The sequence below is a fragment of the Pempheris klunzingeri genome, chromosome 10 (genome assembly GCF_042242105.1).
Source record: "Pempheris klunzingeri isolate RE-2024b chromosome 10, fPemKlu1.hap1, whole genome shotgun sequence".
Lineage (NCBI taxonomy): Eukaryota > Metazoa > Chordata > Actinopteri > Acropomatiformes > Pempheridae > Pempheris > Pempheris klunzingeri.
In genome coordinates, this window is record NC_092021.1 from 1,842,200 (window position 1) to 1,858,777 (window position 16,578).

Consider the following 16,578-nt stretch of genomic DNA (forward strand, 5'->3'; position numbering starts at 1 on the left):
TTGAATTTACAAATGAAATCTTTATAATTTTTCCTCAAAAGAAATGAAGCCCATCCCATCTATACCAAATTGAATTTTGCCGCCCAGCCACCTTGTATTCACACAAGGCAACAGGCTGCTTGCTACAGGTCTTCTCTGCACAACTACAGTAAACAAGTCTTCATGAAACATGCTTGATTTTTCCAGATACTTTTGCATTCAAACATTTTATTTTGGTAAAATCATACAATTGCACAGCTGAGTATTTCCCATGCAGTGCAGTAGCCTAGAAGCTAATACAGAAAGCAAATTCTACATCTAAAGAGCTCTAGGGTTCTCTGGAGAATGTGGAACAAGTCTCAGGTTCTGCCCGCAACATGTGCAGAACCCTCCTCATTCATCCCAAACGATTCCAACAGCTGCCTTGGAAATCGATGCAGCAGACCTGCTCCACATTCGAGGAGAAATCGAGAGGAGTTATATATGCAAATACAACAATGAGAATAAACCACATGTTTGTTTCTTTAAGGATTGCCATGTGCCAGACATTCACTGGAGAAAAACAATTATCAGGTCAAATCAGAGTAAAGATTAAATAATGCACACAATTGGAGAATCTGAACACTTCTGCACTGATATGCTTAGGAAATTTGTTTGCTCTTTTGACAGCTATATTCCAAACCTTGGCATGTTTGTTCAATTCCATTTCAAATTTTGTTGACCAATTATCAAGATCTAATAGAGATGACTGGCCCTGAGGAGGCCCTGAAACAGCTGTGGATATTATTTACTGAGTCCAATGTATCGTTAAACATTAAAAAGCTCACACTACCCCGAAATATATAAATTTCACGCATACAGGTGACATTCAACATTCAAGTGCCAGTGTTTTTTGTACTGTCTTTTGGTCAAGTTTCTGAAACTTTCAAAGAATCACTTTGAGGCTTACAAAAATAAATATTTGTCAAAAATGCTTAATAAATTACACAAAACTAGCAGCAAAAGTAGAATCTAGAAATCTGTGCAAATGGCTAAATTCCCCCAACTGCTAAATCCCCTGGTCCCAAATAAATCCTGGTTTAACGTTGAGAACCCTTCCCCTTTGTAAACAAGCTGCGTTTTTCACAATCTCCTCACACACATTATTTGGAAGCTTAAGGACACATATCCAAGACATCTATATAAAACTCTAGATGTGCAATAAAAGAACTTTTGTAAAACTTGATGGGCACGACGTACAAGGGCCTACACACCTAAATCAAGTAGCACCATTCAATCTCAAGTTCGACACTGTCAGTGCATCTGCTTTAGTTCAATTTCTTTAAAAAAAAAAAAAAAAAGAAAAAAGAAGAAGAAGTTTCAAGGCACAACACACCCGATGAGAAAATTGGGAGCATTTTGAGATTTAACGCCCCATCTCTCCTCCTCTCGATGGCTGCTCCTCTTAGAGGAAAAGCCTGCTCTGGCTTTACGAAGCCACAGATTTTTAGTTTTTTTTTTTTCACGTCTGAGCAAATAAACTCCCAGAGGACCTGACAGTACTTTAATGTTCCATAAGGAGGTGGACACTCCCCTCCCCAATCTTTGGCCACCTCCAGTTACACTACCAAGCAATGGAAACCAAAGCCACTGATAACGGCGGTGCACTGAATGCCGCGCCCCACGCCTACCCCTGTTCCCCTACCCCCAGTGGTCGGAGTGCTGCTCTACCCTGCTCCGTTCCTTGTTGTTTCATCGATAAACCTCAGTGATCATTCAAATGCCTGTCTCTTAAAGATGAACCATGCCTCCAACGCAGCTTGAAAAGAGAAAACGTTTGTAATTAAGTTAAGCCTGCGACTCAGTTCACATGTCCTTCCTCCTTGACCAAAAAACAAAACACTTGCAAGCGTAGAATACCATCTGGGCCTCATGGTTGCCGGTCGAGTCGGTAAACACTAACACCACGCTATGCCCTCCCGATGCTGTGGTCCTTTATGCAGCCATTTTGAACTTCACTTTCAAGATGGCAGGCATTTTTTGTTTTGATACATATTTGTAGAGAAACAATTCTAAAGAAATCAAAAAACTGACTCAGTTTTTCAATTTTGCACACACCTGCACCAAAAATGTCTCAAGTAAAAATAAACAAAAAACACCGCCCACTTAATGTAGCTAGCACTTGGTAGCATACTAGCTGCCATAACACTGTCAAGTCAATTGAAAAATGTGGAGTAACGAGTTTGAGCAGTGATTATTCTTGTTTAAACCTCAGCAATTGTTGGCACTGAGCTTAATGACTTCTGTGTTTCTTAAATAACAATAGGAATGGCTATTTCAAAGACTATCGTATCCATAAGAAGGAGCCTGTCCAGGATAGAGTGAGCAAAAAAGAAAAAAAGGAATAAATAAATGTAACCTTGTCCCTAAAGATTAAAACACGGTTGCCTCACAGAGTGGCCCAGTTTTAATTAGACATAGTAATGGCTCCGTTAGCTGTTTGACTGATAGAAAAGGCTACATGATGTTCCTGCAATAAATTTGAAGTTCAAATGGAATCATGACTCAGAGCCACAATACCCCAGTGTCTGCCAAGGTTTGATTAAGTCCAAGCTTAGTTTACCTTTAATATGTTTCACCAAATGAAAAAATAGTAAAATCAAATTTAGAGCTCTTGGCCATGTTCATCTGGTGAAATGAAAACATAGATTTCCTGTTTAAATTCCAAAGGCACAGTACATTAACATACAAATGATCCTCAGGTTATTCAATTGGGTTTTTTCCTTCACAAAAAGAACAAAAATACTTTTAACAATGAAAGTCCGAAGTTGCTATCGGACAATGCATGTCAGCATCCATGCTCACTCTGAGGTGTGCGAATCTCTGCGGTCTCCGGTGCATTGCACGTGCTGGTGACTTTCCTTTGCGTCGTGCTGCACTTCCTTTTTGAGAGAAGCGAATGGCAGAGAACCAGGGTTGGTAATGTACTGTGTGTCAGTGAAGCTACACAGGGAGGGTTGTTATGGTCTGGCTTAAGTTAACATGTGGTTTCCATTGGGTTGGCATGGCAACCTGTTCCTATGGTGACTAGTTGCCCCACCAATCCACACTACCAGAGTGGCTGTAATTTCCTCCGTAGCCATCATTGCTGTAGAAGTTGCCACCAAAGCCACCTGTGAAGGACAAGTTCACAGGTCAGTCAGCCAAACGGCAGCAAAACAACATCAACTGGCAGACTGGCCAGTTTTCCCCATTAAGGGTAACCTTCACAGTGATCACATGCAATAACAAGTCCCAATTCGTAAGATATGACTTGTATACAGAGCAGTTCTGCCCAAAAGCAGTGGCCATATATTACAGCAAAGTTCTACACAGATTTAAAAAAAAAAAAAACAAGGAAAAACAGTTTCCTTACCTCCACCAAAGCCACGGTTTCCTCCATGACCTCCAGGGTTACGTCCTCCTCGGTTGCTACTGAAGCCTCCGGAGCCAGGCGTCTGACGGTAGTCTCTAGCTCCAAAGCCACCAGAGAACCTAAACAGGAATGTGTGCTTGTTAGGTTATTGTGCACGTTTTCAGCAGGTGCAACAAAGATGGTTTAAGATGTGTTGACATTGAAAAATATAGATTTCCCAGAAAATAAAAGAAACAAGCAATTAAAACATTTCATGCCATAAGTAGCTGTCAAACAACGCGATGAAGCACCCAGGTGTCTACCGTCACCAGCTCTGGCAAACTAGCCAGACAATGTGCAGAGCAAAATAAGCATAATTCAGATTTGGCAGAGCCACCTGTTCAACTCCCAGCCAGCATTCACTTCGACCTTTTGTGCTGGTATGTTTAGATATTAAAGCAAGAGTCTACTTTAATATATAAACATACCAGCACACAAAGTTGGTGTGGCCCAAGACCTGCACCTGATATTTGTGCAAGAGTATGGGAAGAAAAAAAAAAAAAAAAAAAAAAAACACATTTCCTGCAGTGTTTACCTCTTAGAGCGCCCACGGTTGCTGCTCTTGTGCTGGTGCTCGTAGGCCAGGCTCTCAAGCCAGGAGGGAACCTCCTGCTTGGCCTCCACCAAAATGTCCAGCAAATCTTTGGTTATGTTGCTGTTTTTGTCGTTAAAGAACGACGTGGCCAGACCTGCACAAAACAGAGCATGAGTATGATGTAACAAAGTCATAGAAGTATTAATGCATGTTACGGGCATTTAAAAAAAGTTCATACCAAGGTTGCCCACACGTCCCGTACGGCCTATACGGTGAACGTATTCCTCAATGTCACTGGGCAAATCGAAGTTAATAACATGCTTCACATTGCTGATGTCCAGACCTCTAGCAGCCACCTGGAAAAGTAGAAGAAACATTTCTTAATAATCAAGATCTGATGAAACCACCACCAAACAACAACTTAGTCAAGAGTTTCATGATGGACCTTAGAGGAGAACCCCAGTATTTAAGCCTGGGGCCTATCCATACCCATTTTGGTATCTAAATGACTTGTGGGTACAAAAAGAGTTGGAATTGGTCCAGATCTTCTGAGCTGCTGGTCATGAAATGGGCTGTTCTTTGGGGAAACCGCAACTGATCAAACAATGTCCACTTCTTGTTTTTGCCACCGACAGGCTCAGAATGTTGTTCCAAGTGTCACAACATTATGGAGAGGATGCCTCCAGAGATAAAGAGGAAGTTCTACAAACAGCAACTTTATCACCTCTAAAGCCACCGGACTCCTTTGACAAAGCTTAAGTTTGTGTTTAGAAATGTACATGATTTGTTGAGTCGATAAAAACATAGCCATCACCACTAGCTGGCACCAGAGGTACTCAGCAGCTTAACTAATTCATATTTAATGAACGCAGCCAGTTACATGCTGTGTCTAAGATGTTAACCTGCTACGGCTCAGGTAAGCTGCAGGGCCATTTAATGTCCAACTAAGGTCAACTGTTAACCCAACCAACAGCAAAATGGTTTGGCAGCATCTCCATCTAGAAAATGAGTCAGAATAAACTGGTTCATAGCCACATTCAACACAGGAAAGAAGAGGATTCTGCAAAGATGAGTTTCCAAACGGCAAGTGAATTTCGCAAAGCAAAAACACCCGAATAGGTGTGAGGTCGCAAAATCGTAGTGGGTGAAGGATGCAAATCAGGAGAACTGGTGTTTCACACAAATTGAAAATATTCAACCTGAGCGAAACATGCGCCTGACAGAGAGCTCTGGTTTCCTGCAGAGACAGCTGCTGTGAGGGAATCAAACATGGAGTAGCGCAGTTTGTGGGCACCTGGAGCTCAATGATACTACTCACCACGCTACAGAGACCAGACAGAAGAGGGCTGCAGGAAAGCCAGTGGGAAAGTTGGACTACCTGTTAAGTTCTGAAAATGTGTGTCTGCTACCCGATTCTAGCTTTTGGGTTGTGGTTTTCTAGGAAGCAATTTAGCATACGTACTTGCTCCAGCTAGCACAAGCATTAGCTCCGGCTCTCCCATCATTACGTTGACTCACGCGAGTAACGTGAATAAGCAAACTCAAGCGCAAAGTTGTTACCCGTTTTGAACTTTACTTCACGTCATTCCCAACCTGGAACTGATCAAAGTAAGAGTAGAGTAAGAGTCGAGATTACATACAGCTGTGGCCACCAAGATGGGGCAACGTCCGGACCGGAACTGATGCAGAGCTTCCTCTCTGTCTCTCTGGGATCGGTCTCCGTGGATGCTGGTGCAGGCGTAACCCTCATGGTAAAGGAAGTCTTCCAAAGCATCTGCTCCTTTCTTGGTTTCCACAAACACTAGAGTCAACGAGTCTTTTCCTGTGTAGCCAGAAATAAAGAGGACAGGGCAAAGGGGGAGACCAGAATAAAGTGCATGAAGGAGAAATAAAATACAGAAAAATAACTGAAAGGCTATGGGTGGGGTTTTTAAACTGAAGAAGGGAGCAGGAACTTCACACTAACAAAAAAAAAAAAAAAAAAAAGGTCAGCAACTGCAAGATCATGATGTAAGAGAAGAAAATCAAAAACCAAAATGACAACTTAGAAATGGAGACAGGGGTTGCATAAAAAGCTTTACATTAACTGACAACCATTAATGGACAGCCTTGGCTTCAGTTTTTCTGCAAACAATGCTGAAGATGACCAACTTAATGTTTAAACTAGCAATATCCCAGTCAAGTTCTGGCCCCAATGTGAGACCTTTAATATTCGCAGACCGGATAATCATATTTACCAAAATGTTGATTAAGTAATAGCGATAGCCTTTTAAATCTAGCACACCTTATTTTTCATAAGATACTTGATCCAAATAGTGAAGGTTCTGGTTCAAAAAGTATCAGCTACAACTGGCGATATGAACGTAGGTGGGAGAATGTGACATTGTCCATTCCCAATTGTACACTGGTGTTGCAGAGACTGTCACCTCAGTTTTTGTCTGCATAAACGAAGCACAAACGCCTGATGAGCAAAATTTAATATTGTCAAGTTACTTGTGGAACTGACATGAATTTGCGTCAGATGACATCTGTTGCTTTAAACTGCCGTCATTAAAGAGTGACTAAACACAGTAGTTCTAAGATTTTGATCATCCAGTCGTTGGCACTCATACTGACCATTAGGACTGCCTCCTGCCAGTTTTAAACAATTGTTAGATATTGGGTTGTCATCCAGATATTTGGCATTAATGGCTACCAGAATAAAAGCTTGATAATAAAATGGTTGTGGAGTGATGGGGATGGGACAGCCCATTCCAAGTTGCCTAAATCTCAGCTAAACCTGCAGCTGTCTCCTATGCACTCCGGCACGAGCCGGGAAAACAAATACATCATGCTCCATCCTTTTCATAGTAAGGCCAAGTACATTAAAATAAGCTGAGATCAGACTAGCCAAATTGTTATGGTGGTAACAGTTGAAGATGCCTCTCCCACTCCTAGCCTCTTTACTTTTGCTGACAGCCAAGTCCGTGCTTGAGCAAGACTGTCCATGACATAAATTACACATTAGTTGGTATCTAATAGTGCCAGATGCATCAGTTACCATGGACACAGCACAAAAGCAGCGTGTGCCAATTCTGTGGAGGTATAGTCAAGTTACGAACAGCACTCCTACGTAAATTGCAAGAGATGGCTAAATACGCAATTAAAAAGACTGCGGTACTAATCTTTGTTACCACCTTATAGGATTTAAGTACTCTAAATCTACTGAAGAGGTTGTATTCTGTTCAGTATGAAGTTGGTGCTATTACATCTGCCACAGCCATTTGACTCATGGAAACAGAGAGCTCTTTCTATGACAAGAAGCCAACATGATCATGTCAAACTAGCTGACCTTAGCGCCAGTGATGATAACACTGTAGCACTAGGTTATAGAAGACTCCCCTTCAGTGAAGAGAGATTGAGTGGAATTGCAGAATTCAAGCCAATAATACAGTCCATACAATGCAAGGCAAATATCTAGGTCCTACTAGCTCTAAATAGGAAATGAGGAGAAAAAAACAAACACAAAAACAAAAAAAAAACACAAAAAAACTGAGGCAGCATGTCAGCTGGGGAGCGGAGGGACAGGATGAGCTGTGGAATGTGATGTTTCTGGCTTGTGAGTCAGCGTGAATTTGTGATATGTACGTACTTACCAGGTTTTTCTGGGGCCTCTGTCACATTTTCCTGAACCTCACTGGGAATAACTAAGATAAAACCAAACCAGCCAGTAAATGTAAGGCTGCTCAGTACAGACAAATAACAGCTTAGTTCATCATGAGAAGCAAACCCCTTATTCACTCGAACAGTGACTTCAGTGCCACCTCTTCCCTGTATGAGATTTTGTTTTGATGTTTTGTCTTTCACTCCATGGTCTTGCTCTAACAAGCATTTGTTAACATAGATGTAGCAAAGTCAATATTAGCTTGATATGGGCAGACTGACATACACAGGATGATGGATTAGAGCCCAACGAGACCTTCATGGAAGGTAAAACATTTTTCACTGTGTGTTCAGTAATCACCTGTGGCATTGAGCAGGTCAAGGAGGAAGGACCTCTTGTCAGTCTCCTCTACCCAGACCACCTTCTGGGTGATGTTTTCTGAAGTAGAACCAACACGACCCACTGCCAGGAAAATGTAGTCCTCCAGGAAGTCCCGAGCGAGGATCTACATGAACAAAACCAAATGGATAAGCATGCATCGATTTCAAATTAAGCAAGATTCAGTATACTTGTTGACTGTCCAACTCACCTGGATTTCCTTGGGGAAAGTGGCACTGAACATCATGGTCTGACGGATGCCTTTAGGTGGCATTGTATCTTGCTCCACAATACGTCTGATCTGTGGCTCAAATCCCATGTCCAACATGCGATCGGCCTCATCCAGGACCAAGTAGCTGCACAGACACATTTCATATTTAATTACAAAACCACACAAATGAACAAGTATGTGTACAAGTATCGTTATCCCCTTGTGTGCATCCCTCAGCTATACTGACTTGCAATAGTCCAGACCAATTTTGCCCCTCTCCATCATGTCAACCAGACGTCCAGGTGTGGCCACCAGCAGGTGACAGCCTCTCTCCAAGTCCCTTATCTGCTGCCCAATATCAGCGCCGCCATACACCACGCAGGGACGCACACGTGAGCGATAGGCAAACTAAAGTGTAGGGACGGAGGGAAACAATTAAGCTTCAGCAGTAATAATGAATGTTCAAGGAAACAATGTTATGTTCTACGATTGTGTCGGACAGTATTATGCTTGGAGCTCACCTTTCTTGCTTCATCATAGATCTGCAAAGCCAGTTCTCTGGTGGGAGCCAGTACAAGGGAGATTGGGTACTGCTTACGGCGGCCATACCTTCCATTCTCCTGAAAATGAAAAAAGAATATTCAGTCAAATTGTATTTGAGAATTTCCCCCTATGGGGGATCAAATAAAGAAAAGTCTAAGTCTATTGCATCATGTATTCAATTATTGTGGTTTTTCTTTGAGCTGTACCTGTCCACTGTTCTTGGCAGCCTGCAGAGCATCTCCTGGCCCATCAGTGTAGATCTGACTTAACACTGGCAGTAAGAAGGCAGCAGTCTTACCAGAACCTGAAATACAACAAGGATCATACATTCTCCATTATTTTAGAAATATAAAACCACTGAGGCAAAAAGTATATACCTTCAACCCTTTAGGTTCAATTTTTAAGAAGTGTAAAATAACAGGTAATTATTTCCAAGAGAAGTTAATGTGGATGGATGTCAACTGCATGTGTATAAAGATATACCAGTCTGGGCGCAAGCCATCAGGTCTCTCTTTGACTTGATGATGGGGATAGCATGCTTCTGGACCGGGGTGGGACGAGTGTAACGACTCAGGGTGATGTTCCCCATGATAATTTCCCCCATGTCCACATCATGGAACTGCAGAATAATCAGACATGCCATCAGTACAAAACACAATCTGATTTAGCAAAACCTGTAAATTATAAGTGGATCCACATGGGATGGATTTCAATTACACGGTTTAGAATAGGCGAGCACTGCCAAGTATACTTACACTTTCAATGTGAGGCGGGCAGCTGCTTCCAGTGGCCTCCACTGGGATATCATCATATTTCTCAAAATTTATCCCAGTGTTGCTTCCAGAGAAAAGCTCACTAAAATAAAAAAAAATAAGGTTTGCAAAAGTTTAGGTCAAATGCAGACAATGTGGCTGTTGGTTGTATTTGTGAGCAGAAGCTGTTCTTACTGTTCCAGGCGCTCATTGGGAGCAGTGGGCTTGGACCAATCATCAGCCTGGTCCTCCACCCAGCGGGTGTTTCCTCCTCCAGCAAAGCCCCCACGCTCATATCTGCACACAGTGTGAAAGAATGGAGCTAAAAGAGTTAATACATATGTATCTGCACATCAGATGTAAAACACTTTCCATTCCTCATATAGATAGCTGAAACAGTTGTAGCAAGAACAAAGCTTGCAGCTATACAAACTGGTATCCTAGTGCGTCATCTCAGACTTATTGTGACAACCGCTACAATGAAACAGGAGGTCGCCAGCAATACTTTGAAACAGGTTGTATTGTGCTATTGTCTAACTTGTCTACCCGTGTGTCCTCTGTTAAGGGCACAATAAGGTTTCAATACTCCATAGGAGTACATTAGTAGCATGCTAGGTGGAGACTTCAGGGGCATGTAAAGGTTTAGATTCATCACCTCTGCTAGATCTTCAAGTACAAATAAGGCAATGGAAATGCTCCGTGTCATAGAAATTACAGAACAAGAATCCTTCAGCTTGGCTCCGCTATGCGGAATGCTTTATTGTAATAGATGTTGTAAAAACATTAAGATGTTGTACAAAAACACTTTATGGACTCATTAACTGAAAGGACTGCATATCATAAATACAACAATTTTACACACCTTCCCCTTGAGCCAGCCCCACGGTCATTGAAGAAGCCAGTCTTAGACCTATCAGAACGTCCCCCAAAGCTGTTGTAGGCAGCATCCCTTGGAGCTCCTCCCCAGCCGCCCTCTTTGTTTTCATAAGAGCCGAACCCTGCAATGAAAAGAGCACGTTGCTAAAGCAAGCATTTCGCTATAGCACATCAACTTACAGAGGACGCCATTTTCTTACCAAAAATGGGGCACCGCCTCTGACTTTAAACAACTGATCGCATTTTAATTTAAGTTATTTAATCCTGAATTAAGTGCACAACTAACGATCTTAATTAGACTTTACTCCAAATAACTTATGCATAAGCAGAGTAATAGTGTTCAGATTGTAATACGTGTATAACCAAGGGTGGGGGAGGGCTGAGTTTTATAAAAAACTACTGTCACTCTAGAGCTATGGTTGAACATTTTAAAAAAGGGCATGACAGGATTTCCCCACCTGCATTTTGTAATGGTTGATTAAACGAGCCTCCACCCCTGTTACCACGGTAGGCGCCACGCCCACCTCTATCATTGCGAGGTGGTCCTCGCCCTCCAAAGCCCCCATTTGTGCGGTTGTCATGGTAACCATTCACAAATCCATTGCTGCGTCCACCGTCCCATCCAGGTGAATCTTCACAGGAACACAATGGGGGAAAAACAGAATAAGAGGCTTGTGAGGAAGATCATAATGCCACATGTTGATAATGTGTCAGTAAGCAAAGTGTCTCTCTTCAAGTGCTGCCTATTTTCAGTCTAATCTACTAATAGGTAGGATGCATGCAATCAACTCCAAAGTGGACTAGAACCTGGACTGACAGCTCCAATTGTTATCAGAAAAAAAGCTGCAGTGACATTTGTGTAAAGTTAATGTCCAATATTTTTTTTTTTTAATTGGCAAAAAGGGCAAAGCAAGTTCTACACCTGTACAAGAGATGAGTTAAAAAGGTTTTAGGTCACATAACTATAATCCACTGACTTGATAACATTAATCACCCAGACACTGGCTTCAATGTTTAAGTAGGATGACTTGTCTGTATGATGAGACCCATTGAGCCCTGCCTCTGTCCGTATAAGACATTTACCATAACGATCTGCCAAGCTTTGCACACTGGCTGTGTCATTATTCCCATTGGTGGCCACACTGTTATCAGTGCAGGCTGAGGGGACAACAGACAGTTAGCGCTGCCATGGTAAGGCTGGCCAAGTAGCTGAGGCTATGCCACAACAGCATCAAGGGGCAGACCAGCCACACACTCACTCTGAATAAGAACTGGTTCAGCCAAAAGGGCCCAATTCTAGATCTGTGGTGATCTTAACTTAGACCTGTGGGCCAACAGGTAAATGCCTCCACCATAACGCTGCCTTCAAGTAAGCACAAAGGAAAGGCCACAAGCACATACTGATCTGTGTGGTACACACATCTGTAGCCTGGACAAGGACGTCAACTTTTGTCTGATCTGAGTAACTGTACTTTGAGTATCCTGCAATACATGGACACATTGTCTAGCATTTTCTACAGCAGCTCAAGAAAATGTGCCCTGTCGATAGTTAGAAGTTGTGGATTTTGGTCAGTTTGGTGAGTTATTTTGGACAGACTTCTGAGACTTGCTTCAATTTCAGATGAGGAGTTCAGGCATTTTCACTGTCGTGTCCAAATGTTTAAATATGCAAATGCCATCTGGTATGTGAAGCAATTTGCAATAAAATAAAAAGTGCTGCATCAGGATTTGTGGTAGAATTTAGTCACTCAGTCTGGTATCAGACAAAAATGGTGCATGTGCACACAGCTGGAAGATGTGCCCAGTGTCAGAGCCTAACTGAGACAATGCAGACCAACACCAGTTTACTTCAGACCAAACCACCACAATAAAAGAGCAACTCTGGAAGTACCAAAAGTACACAACTTACACAAAAGCTCCCCCTTGGGATGATATAAAAACACTGGGACAGCCTGTAGAGATGCATCATAGCTCTCAAACATATGAAACCTGTAGTAGAGCAACGATTCTCCTCATCCAAGCAATGCTAGACTGACCACACTGGGTCACCTTTTTACTTGTAAACTGCAAGCAAGCAGGTTACAAGTAAAAAGGTTACTGTCCCAGTTATTGTTTATGCAGGCTGTGACATTTAAACAAAAATCACCAATAGCTTTGGCAAAGAATAACTTAACTTTTGCATTACACTGTAATTAAGGATTAGGACAGTCTAAACCACGTACAACACCAAATGCGAGTTAATTTGGTAAATTCAACATTGCTAGGACAAGGAGAATGTGTCCCCTAGCACAGTCTCATTTAAGGTAACCCTTAATAAACCAACCGGCCCGGTTTGATCATGCCGACAAGTAAGCCACACTCCAGGAAGCAACTTCAGCATCTACATGTAGCATGGCTTCTTTGACTTTTCATGCCCAAGAGCTATACTTGGTGTAAATTAGCCTGGAAAATCTGCTGACCTAAAACAACCACCCTGATGCACTGTCATCCAGACACATTAAATGCAGAGTGCTGGCCAGATACAGTTCTAAAAGTCAGTCATTCCTTTCAAAAATCATTTTGAATAAACTTGCAGAGACAAAACATCCCCTTTCTGGAAGGGTGCATGTCTTCAGGTTTCTGTACCATCCCTTAAACTACTGAAATCAACTGGTGCACTCAGACTTCACCCCACAGAATCAAGGAACCACCTGGAGCAATCAATTGTTGGAATAAGAGCCTGCATGCACTCACATTGTCAGCACAGTGCTCAACAGTCCCACTATGTAATTCTCAATAGTATGCCCTTGTCAGACACAAACCTACATGGTCTAGGCTTATAAAGACCTTAAATGTAGAACTGAGTCTTGCGATTAATGAATGGAATTGAATTGTCAAAGCAGTGGTGCACAACTTAATTTATTTGCAAAATAAAACCCATTTGTTGATTTAATGGTGTGAGGTTAAATGATATGAATGAATGGACAATGCAAAAGGCAGTATTTGCCTTAAATAATTCTGTCACAGCTGCCATTGTCCTGTAATTAGTAAGACAGTCACACTAGTGATGCAGTGCAGTCTTTAAGGCACCGTACCATGCATCATAAGCAACTTTGTTTGCAAGCTTTGACGAGCTGTGTTAGGCCCAGACTTCTGCTGCTTTTCTTCAAGTGACCATGACAAAGCAAGGGCACGTTGACTGTGCCCCAGTGTACAGCTATTTACACCATGTAACTTTGCCAACAAGTAGATGGCATGGCATGGCATGGCATGGCATGCAGGTCAAGGTATACCACATCTGCTTCGCCAACCCCCACTGAAGGCATGGTAAAAGGCAAGCTCTTGAGAGGCCAGTCTTGGGTAACCTGAGCAAAGGTAGGGAAGCAGGCTATAAAAAGACTTGCCCATAATTACTGGCTCATGCAGTATGAGTGTTGGGCTTGACTTTACACTAATAGTTACCAATCTTACAGTCATCCCATCCTGAGGTATAGTTATTTCTGTGTCTTTGCTGACACTCTGCCTGCCATGGTTGTGGGCACTGTTTAGAAGAAACTTAAGGGACATTGCAGGTGAAATATGGGCTTGAATATACAGTGGAAAAATAGAATTAATGAATCTGAATGTGATTATAAGATTATAGAATTCAACTAACTAGTTAAAATCATTAACTCAACAAGCGTATGCTTATATAAAATTGCCCCCTTATCGGTAACATATTTCTCATTGTGACTACAAGCATCCCAGCGGAGAAGCACGTTAACCATGGGCCTGTTATTTAACTTTAACAGTTAATTGTACAGCTACAACCTAACCCGCTCCCCCTTCGCACTGGCTTTGCTGGTGTGTAAAATGGCTATTTCATGCATCTGGAAATGCAGGTTGCCCTCAGCGAAAGCAGACAGAAGGGACTTACAGAGATTTACTGGTGCCACTGAATAACCGCACTGTCTACCAGCGGAATAAGCATTTCCTGCTGTGGAATAAGAAAACAGTAAAACGAGAAAAGCGTCAAGTGTGCAAGGACACAGGATTTTTTTCAAATGTAAAATGATCTGACAGAATATGCCAGGAACATGTATCTTGATTTAAAGCCTTTAAGAGGCTAAACAGGAAAGGAAAAAAAAAAACAAAAAAAAAAAAAACACCTCATTCTAACGACAAAAACATTGTTGAGTCTAAAGATGTCAATAACTCAACCAAAATTCAACCACCCAACATTTCCCTTCAGAGCAGTCAACAGCTAGCACTTATCTTGTTCACGTGAGACAATAATAAACAAAGATTTCCTTTGAAAATCATTACTGTAAAGAGGGTTGTATAATTAGCCCCTTTCTCTCACTTATGAGCAGTCTGGGGGTGAAATTCCAAGCTGCAGCCATTTACCACTTACCCCACTTTATCCATGCCATAATAAGCTGTCATGCACAGGCACGGTTAACCAATTGAACATGTTTCTTTTGTTCCTCATTCTTTGCACTTGTAAAAAAAAAAAAAGAAGACCTAAACATTTATGTGGTTTAAAGTGGCAAAAACACTGCAGAACCACCATTTCAGTGTTAACTAGTAACTTTTATTATGTCAAGAAACAAATATTGCCTCAAGAAATGTCTCAATTGTGCTTGCTTTTACCATACTCTGAGAACACCACAAGTCAAACCTGCCTCGATGGTGTTACTGTGGCTCTGTTGGTGCATGTTTGATTAAACTCACCGTTTTTTGAGGCATCTTTGTTTCTCAAGTGAGGTGGAATGTAACGCCCTAGGTGGAAAAAAAAAAGCCAAATACAATTAAAGACTCATTAACTAAAGTTGGCATTGGCTGATGCTACAACCTCGAGTGGTTATCCATACAAGATGCTTCCCTCAAAGAAAATGTATTACAATTAAAGATGCATTATTTCACAACTCTACTGTTTCTACGGTTGATAAATACACAGCAAAAGGACCTTTACCCTCGCTCTAGTTTACATCATTAACCTAAACGTGATCGTCCATAGAAAGAACAACTAAATTACATCTAAAATTAAAATCTGCTTTATTACTTACTGCCAGTTCCTCCGCCTTGTCCGTCAGGAGAGTTCAAGTCTAGGGCAGCAAGCTGGAAATAAAAAAAAGACAGAACATTTTTGAGGAATGCAATTTGGTTCAAAGGTAAAGAGTTAGTGACAACCTACAAAGAGTGAATTAATGCGACGACTATCGTTGAAATGTCAGGAGAGTTCACTAAATCTCTTAAGATACTTCTTCTAGGTGGTTTTGCTCTTTATTTACTGTTATATTACTGTTTCTTCGCTCGTTGAAACTGGCTCATCCAGTCATCTAGCAGGCAAATGGTGACAAATTGAAGATAATAGACCGAAATGTGAAATAATTTGCAGTAATACCTCCCGGGAAAATAACTCATCTTGTATACCGCCAGAGGAATTTATTAAATGAAGGGTGTTACATTTAAAAGTCATTAATGGTCGCTGAAAGTGGTTGCCAATATTTTTTCCTGCGCCACGTTTCAGGTTGAGGAGGCCGGACATTAGCCGGGCTAACGTAGCTAGTTGGACACCGGCAGTTTCGTAAATGTTAGCTATCCGTGTAAATTTCTATTCACTTAAATACATTTTCACGACAGACGAGTTGTAGGTGATATTTAACTGAGTCTCAGACTGCTGTTAAGCTATTAAGTGCGGTGTTTTCCGTTAAAAAAACGTGTTTGTTCAGTTAGCTGGTACAACGTAGTGCCGAGCTCCGCCATCACAATCTTCTCAGCAGCGACAGACTCACCACCATTTTAACCAGCCGCAGCGGCAGCTTAGCTGGAGGCTAGCGACTTAGCTAAAGAAGGTCCCCGCTTTCTCTGTCGAAACCAGGCATGTGCGTAACGGAAAATCACCACATTTACACGAGGAAATAAAGACGTAACCAGCTGGAAAGTACTCACCTGCTGATCTAGACCGTGTGGATTATCAACGACCACATGACTCATAACTAAAGAGAGTAGTGGGGGATTATTTCTAAAGAGAAAGGATTTTCTTTGTTAGCACGAACGGCTATGTTGTAATGTTAACTTAGCTTTCCTTTTTCTGTACAAATCACGACCTTGAGCCAACGGTTACTTAAGAAGTTTTCTAGACGATAACGTTTGCTTTAAATAAATAAAACGACGATGTCTGATATAAATATAAACTCCGTTCAAGTTTCCAAATGAAATGGTAGCTGGAGCTGTTGGACAGTGACCCCCTCCCGGCAGCCTTGA

The 16,578-nt window shown here is 41.8% G+C and overlaps 1 protein-coding gene across 8 annotated transcripts; it reads right to left on the reverse strand.

Annotated features, from left to right (window-relative positions):
* Window positions 1–16,578, reverse strand: ddx3xa (DEAD-box helicase 3 X-linked a). Of its 8 annotated transcripts, none has more exons than XM_070837935.1 (20): window positions 16,264–16,578; window positions 15,378–15,429; window positions 15,043–15,090; window positions 14,246–14,305; window positions 10,875–10,982; window positions 10,337–10,472; window positions 9,670–9,771; window positions 9,478–9,577; window positions 9,206–9,341; window positions 8,929–9,026; window positions 8,701–8,799; window positions 8,427–8,587; window positions 8,180–8,324; window positions 7,951–8,095; window positions 7,583–7,633; window positions 5,588–5,769; window positions 4,186–4,303; window positions 3,948–4,101; window positions 3,374–3,492; window positions 1–3,131 (listed from the first exon to the last, which is right to left on the reverse strand). In XM_070837935.1, the coding sequence occupies exons 1-20, from the start codon at window positions 16,306–16,308 to the stop codon at window positions 3,046–3,048; spliced, it is 2,145 nt and encodes a 714-aa protein (XP_070694036.1). In that variant the 5' UTR covers window positions 16,309–16,578; the 3' UTR covers window positions 1–3,045. The 8 variants fall into 8 exon arrangements, with proteins under 8 accessions (XP_070694036.1, XP_070694033.1, XP_070694039.1 ...); XM_070837932.1 differs by having other exon boundaries at window positions 10,809–10,982; XM_070837938.1 differs by lacking the exon at window positions 14,246–14,305.